This window comes from Gadus chalcogrammus, chromosome 11 (genome assembly GCF_026213295.1).
Source record: "Gadus chalcogrammus isolate NIFS_2021 chromosome 11, NIFS_Gcha_1.0, whole genome shotgun sequence".
In the NCBI taxonomy this organism is placed as follows: domain Eukaryota; kingdom Metazoa; phylum Chordata; class Actinopteri; order Gadiformes; family Gadidae; genus Gadus; species Gadus chalcogrammus.
In genome coordinates, this window is record NC_079422.1 from 2,911,385 (window position 1) to 2,924,183 (window position 12,799).

Sequence of the window (12,799 nt, forward strand, 5' to 3'; positions counted from 1 at the left end):
ACATCAGCTGTAATTCCTCTGTATTTACCTTCTTATTACCAGTGGTAATTACACAGTAATACACTATAATTTACCGGATAATTCCTCTGTATTTACCTTATTACCAGTGGTAATTACCCAGTAATACACTATGATTTACCATGTATTTACCGGGTAACTACCTCTGTATTTACCTTCTTATTACCAGTGGTAATTACCCAGTAATACACTATAATTTACCATGCATGTACCGGGTAAATACCTTGTAATTAGGGGACTGTAAAAGGAAGGGTTACCAAACATTTTACGTAGGAGTTTTTTCTTAAAAGTTATTCACAAAGCCGCTGAGACCTACTCTTACTAAGGATATATCACTAAGAGTGACGCGCCGTTGCTATGGATTACGTCAATTCTCGTGCACGAGTTTAGAAGCGGTCAGTGCGGTGATTGGTTGTTCAGACGAGCCCATCACCGAAAAACAAGGAAATAGCCTAGGCTAGAAATGAATTCCTATTAAGTAGTTATAGTGCAGTTAGCAGAATACACGCATGATGAAAAAGTGAAACGCAAGCGAAAGGCCAATTGGTCCCAAGACCAATTACTACTACTTGCCCAGTTTGTGCTGGAGCGGAGGGGGGTAATAAAGAGTAGATTCGGGGCTGGAGTGACCAGCAAGAAGAAGCGGGAGGCATGGGAAGAAATTTGCGTTAACATAAATGCTTCCTTCCCTGCTGTGTGTCGCTCTACCGACGATTGCGAAAAACGCTGGTATGCCCTGCAATCACAGTGTAGGTTCGAGATTGCCGACTATAAAAGAGCTGTCGCGGCTAAAGGTAAGTCCATTATTAACATTGCTTGCCTTCATTTGGGAAATGCATTTGCATGTCTTAAAGTTACAATTAACAAAGGCTAGTGATATGAAACGTGAATAAAACTGAAATTTAATTTGTTGGAGGAGGATCTGCACCAAAGCCGTTGTCCCCGGTCGCATCAGTGGTGTACGCTGTCCTAGGCTCGGACATAAGTATAACTGGCCTTGAGGGTGCAGCTGATCCTGCAGTTGATTTGCTAAAGGAGATTGAGGGGTATGTATGCAATGATTTCAATAGGCTCCATGAAAAACCTTTCTGTTTAATATTTACAGAAGAATTACAATGTGCAACTGGTCAACCCACTTCCCAAAAATGTGTGACAAATTATATATATATACATTCCCCACAGGAGAAATGAAGAACAAAGTCCTTCTGCAGCTGCAGCATCACATCACACAGCTCTTCCTCTTCTCCCCCTCCTAGCCCTTCCTCTGCCAGCTCTTCCTCTTCCAGATGCACCTCCTCTCACAGCTCGTCCTCTTCCAGCTGCACCTCCTCTCACAGCTCTTCCTCTCCCTGCTCTTCCTCTTCCAACTCTCCCTCTTGGTGCACCCACTGGCTCTCCTCTCCCTCCTGCTGCTGGGGCCAGTTCACTGTTGGAGAAGAAATTGAGGATGGAAATGAGGGTGTACTGTTCTCACTAGATGAACATCCAGCTATCCAGTCAGTTAAACATTAACTTCAATAACTCGAGGAGAACGGGATTCTGTAATGAGAGTTTTTAGTGAAGCTCGTAGATTGTAAAACTGTAACACAAGAATAAAAATAAATGTTGGCATTACAGTTCCGAAGAAGTATGAAAAGGACACAAAATGGAGGCTATGCTAACAACAAGTGAACATGCTAACAAATGAACATGAATGAAGAGGCTAGCAAAAAGCCTGATGATGCTAACGGGTAAGCATGAGGTATAACATAGCATGTAGATGTACAAGATAAACGTGTTGAAAAATAAACATAATTCTCGCTAAAAGCTGGAAATAAAGGGTTTTTCTAGGTCAATATACTTCCAACTTAAACATTAACTTACAGACATTGCGTGAAACAGCTATCAGATCGAAGGATGGCACAAGAATGTGGAGCTGGGAGTCATCGCTCGACTGCCGCATGTAGACTGACACTTCAAAATGGCTACTTCCTGTTTACAGCAGGCTGCACTATCATCGAACGCCACTAGGGGATTTAACAAACATAAAACCACACGGTGTCCAGAACACTCCCCGCCTGGGGTCTTTGAAAAGACTCCATATAACTCCTACTAACCTAAAGAATCTTCCGGAGACAGAAGAAGGACCACCTCCGTAACAGGTCTAGAGTAAACCTTTGGCTTGCCTTCTTTGATCACGCGGAGATCCACTTTACTTACCAACCCATCCTGGCTTGGAAGGGTCTTTGTGATGATGGCCATGGGCCAGTCATTCCTCTTCGCTTGAGAATCTTTCATCAAGACCACGTCTCCTTGATTGAGGTTAGGCCTCTTGTCTACCCATTTCCGCCGGGTCTGCAGGGTGCTCAAATACTCCCGGCGTCACCTAGTCCAAAATGTGTCTGCCAAACTCTGGACTCGCTTCCACTCTTCCTTGAGAAGTTCTCCTTTCTTGAAGTCGCTAGGTGGAGGTGGAAGAGCTCCAGTTTTCTGGGTCAGGAGTACCAGGGGAGAAAGGATGACAGGAGATTCTGAATCAGAAGATACAGGAATGAGAGGCCTTGCATTGATGATGGCGCTGACTTCAGCCATGAGGGTTGTCAGGACTTCATGAGTTAAATGTGACTTCAATTCAATTCAATTCAATTTTATTTGTATAGCCCTTAATCACCATTACAGTCTCAAAGGGCTTAACAGGCCAAATATTTGTGACACCCCCCTTTACCCATGCCCCCACACGGGCAAGAAAAAACTCCCTTGAATCAGCAAGGAAGAAATCTTGAGAAGAAACGCAGTGTAGGGGATCCCTTCTTCCAGGGATGGTCAGGAGTGCAATGGGTGCCACAAATGGCATACAGGTAAATACATGTACATCATATTAAAATGGTGATGGGGTTCTGGCCGGTTATCCATGAGGAGAGTCCAGGCATCCAGTCCAGCACCCGCAGCACGCTACAACTGACAGAATAGTGAATTAGAACGGAAAAGTACATAGTGGGAATGTATAATGTAATAAGAAAAGCACAAGCAAACAGAGTAGTCTTCACTACGCATCTGTTGTTTTCACACTCCAAATGCAAGATTGTAGAGGTGCGTTTTGAGCTTCCCTTTGAATAGCTCCACAGAGTCAGCTTCCCTGATCGCTGATGGCAGCCTATTCCATAAAAAGGGGGCTCGATAGGCAAATGCTCTCTGTCCAGCCGATTTCTTTTTAACCTTCGGCAATGAAAGAAGACCGGCTCCCGAAGACCGGAGAGACCGAGAAGGAATATAAGGAATAATCAGGTCCTTCAGGTACAATGGAGATAGTCCATGCAAGGCTTTATAGGTTAGCAATAGCACCTTAAAGTCTGATCTGAAAGTTATTGGTAGCCAATGTAAAGAGGCGAGAATAGGTGTAATATGATCAAACTTTCTCGTTCTGGTCAGCAATCTAGCTGCCGCATTGTGTACCAGCTGTAGACTCTTTATAGTAGAGTTCGGTAATCCCGAGAACAGTGCATTGCAATAGTCCAGTCTTGACGAGACAAACGCATGAATCAGTGTCTCTGCATCCACTACAGATAACATTGATCTGATTCTTGCAATGTTTCTCAAATGGAAAAAGGCAATTCTAGTTACACTTCTTATATGCTGATCAAAGCATAGTTGAGGGTCGAACAAGACACCAAGATTTCTGACGGATGCACTCTGTGGGATGGCGAAGCCATCCAACCACAGAGAGACATCCTCAAACTTTTCCCGGTCCCGCTTCGAGCCGATAATCATCAGCTCTGTCTTCCCAGTATTAAGCTGTAGGAAGTTTTGTGACATCCAGCCCTTCACAGCAGCCAAACAGGACTCAACCTTTTGAATCTGGGCAGAATCCCCGGAATCCACAGGAATGTAGAGCTGGGTGTCATCCGCATAGCAATGGAAACTAATTCCGAAGCCGCGAATAACTTCACCGAGGGGAAGCATATAAATTGCAAAAAGCAATGGACCAAGAACCGACCCTTGTGGTACGCCAAAGCGCAATTTACAATGCTTCGATTCTGCACCCTCATGAAGCACAAATTGGGTTCTATCTGTGAGGTACGATTCAAGCCAACCAAGAGCCGTACCCCCGAAACCAACATAGTGTTCAAGACGGTGAAGAAGAGTGCTATGGTCAATCGTATCAAACGCAGCGCTCAGATCCAACATCACAAGCATTGTGCTTGTGTTTTTATCCAAAGCAAGAAGGATGTCATTTACAACTCTTGTAATAGCAGTTTCAGTTGAGTGGAAATTCCTGAACCCCGACTGGAAAGGTTCAAAGAGATTATTCCTCGTCAAATAGTCAACAATTTGCTTTGCTACAATCCTTTCCTGTACCTTAGACAAGAAGGGCAGATTCGATATAGGCCGATAGTTCCTGACTAATTCAGGATCTAGGCCAGGCTTTTTGAGTAGCGGTTTTAACACCGCAGCCTTGAAATTGGAAGGAACAATTCCTGTTGAAAACGAAAGATTCATAAGCAAGAGGATAACAGGCCCCACCGCTGGAAAAAGTTCCTTAAGAACCCTAGAAGGGAGCGGATCCAACATACAAGTTGTTGGCTTTGAGGCCTTTATCACCCTTTCAAGTTCCACCAAGGAAATCGCCTTAAACTCCAAAAGAGTTGCGTCAGAATTCACCATCCTACTTGGCAGAACCCCATCCTGCCCCACAGGATGTGTAGGATTAGCCGCCCGGTAAGCATCAATTTCCTCTCTAATTGATTGAATCTTATTCTCAAAGAAATCCATGAATTCACCTGCCGAGATCGAGGAGCCTACGGTCTGATTCTGTTTCTGAGTGAGACTCCTCACCGTGTCAAAAAGAAACTTAGGATTATTTCTATTCAAATTAATGATACTAGAAAAGTAGGCGTTCCTGGCGATAGTCAGCGCACCCTTATAGGTGATCAGACTATTATGCCATGCAAGATGAAAGACCTCAAGTTTAGTCGAGCGCCATTTGCGTTCAAGGATCCTGCAATTTCGCTTCAGAATGCGAGTTTCTGCATTAAACCAAGGAGCTGGTTTTTTCAATGTTCGTTTTTTAGTTACGTACGGAGCAACTGAATCAATGGCAACAGACAAGGCAGTGTTGAGGTCATCAGTAAGGCACTCCACAGAACCACTATAGTTACAGAGAGGTGCAAGTGAACCAGATAACTTATCTTCCATAGCTGTAATGGTTGCAGGTGTGATGCGACGACGGCTGAAAGTAGCTTGCTGATCGTCGCAGGGGCAGGATACCACCATCTGGAAAGTGAGCAAAAAGTGGTCTGATAAAGCTGAGGTGTAGGAAGAGACCACTAGCTGCGAAATGTCAACACCGCGGGTCAGAACGAGATCCAACGTGTTTCCACCGATGTGAGTTGGTTGCTGGACGAGCTGTTTGAAGCCAAGCGTATCTGTAATGGAGAGAAAAGCCCTTGTGAGGGCATCAGACGGGTTATTCACGTGAATGTTGAAATCCCCAATAAGCAAAATATTGTCTGAATATGTAGCCAAATCAGCTGCAAAGTCAGAAAACTCATCCAGAAAAACTGAATACGGTCCTGGAGGACGGTATACTACAGCTAAAACAAAAGAGTCTGGAACTCGTTTTGCTTCTCGAGGAGCTGAGGTGCAGAGTGCTAGCACCTCAAAGGATCTGAAAATATATCTATTCTTCGGCTTTAAATTAAGCTTAGAATTAGATATCAGGGCTACTCCACCACCTTTCTTAACTTCTCTAGATACTTGGGTGCTAACGTAATGGGGTGGAGTAGCTTCGTTTAAGGCTAGAAACTCATCTGGTTTTAACCAGGTTTCAGAAAGCCCCAGTATGTCGATCTTATTATCAATAATTAAATCATGGACCAAGAGCGCCTTCGATGAAAGCGACCTTATGTTCATGAACCCTATTCTGAGTACTTCCTTTTTATTATTTTCAGAGGGAGTCTGGTTAACACTCAGCTCTGAAGCGATCAGGGGATACCGCGGTTTCGACATACTGGTTGCGGCCCTCGTCTGCGGGTTTTACACCTCGAGACAGCGCGAGGCCGCACCACCGTACATATAGGTACAGGGTTATTTTCAGAGGGAGTCTGGTTAACACTCAGCTCTGAGGCGATCAGTGGGATCGCCAGAGTTGGACATACTGGTCGCGGCGCTCGCCTGCGGGTTTTACACCTCGAGACAGAGCGGGGCCGCGCCACCGTACATATAGGTACAGTGTTAATTTCAGGGGGAGTCCGGTTAGTTGTTAGTATTTGATTTGACATGCGGTTTATCATGCGATTTGCCATGCGATTTTGCACGCCTGTACTAGGTACAGCGTTAATTTCTGAGGGAGTGTGGTTAACACTCAGCTCTGTCATGCGAGTTAACATGCGATTTTGCACGACTGTACACATAGGTACAGCGTTAATTTCATGCGATGCGTCATGCGTCATGCGATTTACCATGCGATTTGACATGCGATTTGACATGCGGTTTGACATGCAGTTTTGGCCCACCATACATATAGGTACAGCGTTAGTTACAGAGGGAGTCCGGTTAACACTCAGCTCTGAAACAATTGGTGCAGTAGATCCTGGTTCAGCTAACCCATCTGCTATTCTAGACTCTGTTCTAGACTCTGCAACGTAGACTATCATGTTGCTAGCAGGTTTACTAAACTCCTGCAGCCCAGCGTGCTGTGAGTGGATGAGTCACGCCTGACTAAGACATCTATCTATGTTTTTTGACATAATTGAGGCACCTAACCCAGTAGGGTGTAGGCCGTCTCTCATGAGCACACCAGGGCGACCCCACAGGGAGGGCCAGTTATCTATGAAACCAAAGCCCTGCTCTGAGCTATATAGGGCCAGCCAGCGATTTAGAGACAATAGTCTACTATACGCTCATCATTACCCTTATCGGGTAGAGGGCCAGAGAGAATTAATCGATGCCGACACATCTTTCTGGCGAAGTCACAAAGCCTAGCTATGTTGCTTTTTGTGACCTCAGTTTGTCTTGTCCTAGCATCGTTGGTGCCGACATGAACTACAATGTTGTCGAAGCTAATGTCGGTGTTTGGTGCATCTAATCTAACTCCGTATGAGGTCTCACCGCATGTTAGCACCCTAAGTTTAGCTTCAATGTCGGGAGCCCTGGCCCCGGGTAGGCAAATAACTGTCGCTGGCGAGTGTAGCCTAACTTTACGTGTAACAGAGTCACCTATGACTAGCGTTTCTACCCCCGAAAAAGACTTGCGAGGCAGGGTACTGACCACCGCAACCTGCCTCGCAAGTGGTGCTGCCGACAGGATTACCTTGGCGGAGTCACTGCTAACGATAGCGTTAGCTCCACGAGTCCGCCTGGCGGGTCTCTTCTCTATACTTTCTGGAATAACTGTTTTCTCTATTCTCGCTACCCTTTCATCCTCTAACTGAGAGATACGTCTCTCTAACAGAGCTATCTTATCCATGAGAAAGGCAGAGCAAGAACAATCCCAATCCATGCTTACCGTGGTTGATGCAGACGGAGCTCCAGCGAGGAAGCAGCGAAAACAATACAGAGTATGCAGAACAGGTCACAGATATAAATACCGAAAAGTAGATACAAACCGAGATAGCAGGTCGACGCTAAGCGTCCTGCTAACCAAACCAAACAAACCAAACCAAGCCGGCTACCCGGAAGTTGCGTCTGCGGCGTCACACGGCAGCCCCGGGTCAGCCTGTGGAGAGAGAGCACAGGTTACACAGATCACAGATCATAACACAGATGACTTCTCTTCAAGAAGCATAGAGTCCAGGATGCAACGTGAAACTCCGACTATCCGCTTCCACACACCGCCCATATGAGACGAGTGAGGTGGGTTAAATACCCAGGTACATTTCTGCGTCTCCAGATACTTCTCCACGCTCTGCGGGTCGGAGTGGGACCCATCCATTTCCAGCTCTCGGCAGGCACCCACGAAGTTGGTGCCGCAGTCTGAGCGTAGTTGCTTTGCAGGTCCTCTGATAGCGAAAAACCTTCTGAGTGCATTAATGAAGCTGCTCGCACTCATAGTTTCGATGATCTCGATGTGCACGGCTCGTGTGCACATACACGAGAAAAACACAGCCCAACGTTTACTGTTGGCATGCCCTCCTCTGGTGCGGCGGGAAAGCACCTCCCAAGGCCCGAAAACATCGACTCCCACATCGGAAAAAGGTGGTGCCACCTGTAGTCGCTCGGCTGACAGGTCTGACATCTGTTGGTGCTCTGTTTTCCCGCGGAGCCTCCTGCAGGTCACACATTTGAAGAGCAGACCACTGATGCTTCGTTTAGCTCCAACCAGCCATATTCCAGACGCTCTGATGGCACCCTCAGTAAAATGCCTGCCTTGATGTTTCACGGCCTGGTGGTGATGACGCACAATGAGGGTTCCCAGATCGTGGCGACCTGGAACGATGATGGGGTTGGTTTCATCTGTGCTTAACTTTGCCTGTGTGATGCGACCTCCAACTCTGAGGATTCCAGTGCTGTCAAGGAAAGGGTGCAGCTTCCGCAGACCGCTGGAGAGAGGAAGGTTGAGTGATGTTTCGATGCACGTTAGCTCTTCCGAGTAGCACTCATGTTGCACACTCTTGATAACTAGTTCCTTAGCTTTCTCCAACTCCTCCTCTGTCGAACTCTTGCGGCAGATGTGCCACCCATGGCAGTTGTCTCCTTGTCGAGCTTGAGTGAAGGACCGGGCAATGTGAAGTAGGTGTCCTACTGCCGTAAGAAGTCATCTCTTAGCCAAAGTACAAATTGTTCTTTCAGCATTTTGTCAGGATCTTGAATTCGCTCCGGGTCTCGCCGTTTTAGCTTATGCAGTTTTTCCTGAAGATCATAAGCATATGCATGTATCTTTTCACCTGGCCATTGCTTCCTGTCATAAAACTCTCTAAGGCGAGCACCAACGGGGACCCTGTCGCCATATGTTTTCTCCAGAACATCAACGACTTTTGTAACATCAGTATTTCCTTCCCTTAACAGAAATGGAACCGTCAGTTTTGCTTCCCCCTTGAGGGGGGAAGCAAAACTGTTGTTTGAGCAACTCGATTTTATCTTCTTCCGGGACTCTGGCTATCTTGAAACTAGACTTCATGGATGCTATCCACTCCTCAACGCATGGTTCACCTTGGGCTGGCAACCTCTCTCTTGGAATATACAAGGATGCGAGGATCTTTGCCATTGACAGAGCCTCCCTCTGATCTTGTCTGGCCTGATCAAGAAGTGCCGATTGTTCCCCCAGCCTAGCCGTCTGAGCTGTAACTGTTTTCTGGAGATCCGCAAATTGCTTCCTTATCTCTTCTATCTCTGCCATGATGAGGCATAAACTAAAAAAAATACAAAGCTACAAGAAATTGATCCTGTTCGTGACGCCAAATGTAGCGGACGGGACCTACGACCGCTTGGTAGGGGTAAATCACTCTTCCCTGAATGGCTGGAAGTTAGAGGATCTAGGTCCCTAACCCCCAGACCTATTAGTCTCGTGTCTGCTCTATCCGCTCAGTTGAAGTACAATAGCTTAGGCTTTAGGATTTTAACCTGTCACGTGAAGACCTAAAGGACGGAATATCGGAAGGTATTGGTGTGTCTTACCCTGTATTCCCCCTAACCACTATACTTTATGGACAGAGGATGAGACGCCCCTACTTCAGAGAAGATGGAAAAATAAAAGCAATAGTGTATCAGTTGAAATACGAGTGGTTATTTATTATACTATGTACTAGTCTTCTGATATTAGATAAAATAGGAAAGTAATAAAATAAAATGAAATAAAATAATAAATGTATAAATCAAATGTATGTAACCACCATGTAACGTCCAAAATCTTATATCAACAACATCCACTTCACCAGAGTGGCTCAATACCACTTTCAATCAATACTATCAGCAGGTACCTCTAATACCATTCACTGCAGATGAACCTCACATGTAAATAGCAACAGCATTAATACAATTCACACAATAGTAACATATAATAATAACTTCGGAAACGTTTTTGTACAATACACATAACCACACTCAATGTCCACTCAATGTTCAATGTTCCTTTTGGTTCGGATTGTCCACGTCACGTATGTGCCGACCGTAGGGTTGCCAACTTTCAGAAATTAAAATAAGGGACGCCCACCACGGGCCCGACTCCTGTGGGGCGGGGCGCCCGCAGCCGCAGCAGTGGTATGTTTTATTTTGTGCTGGTGTTTTTAGTAAAGGGTTGATCAAGAAAGGAATTAGTCATACTTAAAGCTTGAAATGCTTTATTACCACATAACATTCTTTTATAAAGTGCAGTCAATTAAATCTTGAATGAAATCTCTTTGTGTGGCGTGTGCAGCAATGAACTTTTAAAATATAAACTAAATAAACTGAGAACTTCATGTCATTTCTCATGAGCTCTGTGGAGCACCTGTTCCGGCAGTCACTCCATTTGTTGGCCATTCTGGAGAAGATCCTTTCCACACATCCAGTGGATGCTGGGATGCTCAGGATGTGTCTGGTGATAGACAACATGTTTGGCAGGTCAGCTACTCGAAAGAGAGCCACCCACCTGGCAGCCACACCTTTGGACTTCCATTCATCTTCAGCATCTTCTTTGAGCCTCTTCAGAATGGGTTTTGCTGTGGAGCATTCATCATAAAGTTCATCCATGTTGACTTTATGGATGAGGTTGAGCTTGGTGGTCACCCTCTCAATGTCAGTAAAGGTCATGGTGCCATGGTGCAGAGAGAGAGGTTGCAGTGAGAACAACCAGTAGTGTTCCGAAAAGTTGAACCATTTCTCAACATATGAGAGTGCTGTGTTGAGGAATGCAGTAAAATCTGCCCTTGCCATGTCAGCATCAAGTGGACGGAGACGCTGCATCTTCAATTTAGTTAAGTAGCCATAGAACTGTTAATCTCGTCTCTGTGTGAGCTTTTGCTTGAAGTTTTCCATGATGGAATATAACTCAACCCAGTTGGTTTCATCACTCTCCAGCTTCTTTACAACTTCCTCAAAGAGAGAGAGGATATTATTGCAGAAAAGAAGGTAAACCTCCACAATGTCTCCATCTTCCTCAGTTGAGTCCTCACTGAACTTTAACAATGCTCGAAGTTGTTTGGGACACTCCTCCCCCCAGGTTGATGAAGTACGATTTCAGTGCAATCCAGGTTTGCATTAGCCGGGTGATGGCTGGATTAAGGGAGAGCCACCTGGTTGTGACATGTTGCAGAATTTCCTGGAACTCAACATCACAAAACCTACAAAACTCTTTGAGTGATTCTCTTCGTTTGGCAGATGTGGAAAAGAAGGCATAGACCTTCAGCACGACATTTTCCACATCTACAGTGAGCTGGTCAAGAGCATGCTTCACTGTGTTGTGCAAAATATGGGCATGGCAGTTTCCTTGCAGCAGATCTTTTTGTTACTTCTTCAAGTTGGTGAAGACAGAGTTGTGAATTCCATAATTCACATTTGTGTTGTCTGCAGTGCACTAAATGCTGTCACATGATCCAACGATAAGCCAAATTTGTCAAGCGACTGCTCTGTGAGAGCTACAATCCCAGCAGCGGACTCATCTGCATTTTCAATGAAATCCAGCATTTTGTTGGTGACCCCGCATTCTGGACTGAAGTATTGAACAGCAAGGGGGAACATCTTCCTGTTTCCTTTATTTGATGCATCTGTCTGAATGGAAAATGGGAGGGGTTTATCTGATGTTAGGGCCTTGAGAACATCAGCCACTGCCTTTGGAGCAAGGACATCTTTAACCACTGACTCTGCCATTGTTGTCCCTATACATTTTTTTTTTTAATTTTTGAATCCAGGAGAATCTTTTGATTCAGTTTATGTGCACAGTCAACACTGTTGTAGCTGAGGTTGTGTCTTACTGTGTGGTACACCTGTGTCACCTCAGCTGCGGTAATATAGAGAGGAGTGGGATGACATATTGTTGATCAAATTGAAAATTTGTCTGCTGCCTGTCTTGTCACTCGAAAAGAAGTCAGGTCATCCAAACAGTTAATCGACACTAATAATATAATTGATGTAATGATCACTGAACACTGCATTCCTCAAAAATATAAAAATTATGACACAGAATACACAGAAAGCTCTACAAACATTTTTAATCTAGGAAATGTATGTATATTAAAGAATAAAGGTTTTCTTTTAACAAATGTATTTATTTATTTATTAACTGTTAATCCATTAGTATGATTTGTTCTTTAAATGGCCATATATAATATTTATATACTTCTGTATATTAAATAAATGGTCGGTCATTCGACTTTTAAAACTCAACATCCTAAACAATCAATCAAACCACAACAGTTTACTAAAATAGGCTCTGCCCATGCACTGCGATGTTCTGGCAAAAGCACAACCAGATAGGAAATCAATCACAACATAATGTACCCTACCGTATCAACCTCAGGAGATGATTGGGGTATGAAGAACTGTGACACTGACGCTTGGGTCTTCTGTGATCTTTCGTGTCTGCAGTGTTGCTCTCCTGTTGCATGCTGTCTGATGTCAGACAGCCCACCGTGCGCCACTGAAAACACTCGCCGACATATTTTACAACTTGCCTTGTAAACATCTCCACTGACGCTGTCCAGTCAAGGATGTGCGTCTTCCCACTCACGTCCGTACTTCTGCAAGCGTTTACGCTTTTGAGGACGTGGTGGAGTATCGGGTGTAGTGGACATTTTTAAAAGGCGCGGGTTTTGTGAGCAGCGCCGGTGTGTGGTGTCTGTCGCTAGGCAACCGTGACCACCACACGCATGCGCAGACACAGATGACCGGA

General features: G+C 45.1%; 1 protein-coding gene across 1 annotated transcript; it reads right to left on the bottom strand.

Moving 5' to 3' along the window:
• Positions 1-5,330: 5,330 nt before the first annotated feature.
• On the bottom strand, positions 5,331-9,331 carry LOC130391626 (uncharacterized). The gene is made up of 3 exons (XM_056601850.1): positions 9,145-9,331; positions 7,502-8,733; positions 5,331-5,420 (listed from the first exon to the last, which is right to left on the bottom strand). Exons 1-2 carry the CDS (start codon positions 9,329-9,331, stop codon positions 7,748-7,750), a joined length of 1,173 nt encoding a protein of 390 aa, XP_056457825.1. The 3' UTR covers positions 5,331-5,420; positions 7,502-7,747.
• Positions 9,332-12,799: the final 3,468 nt, after the last annotated feature.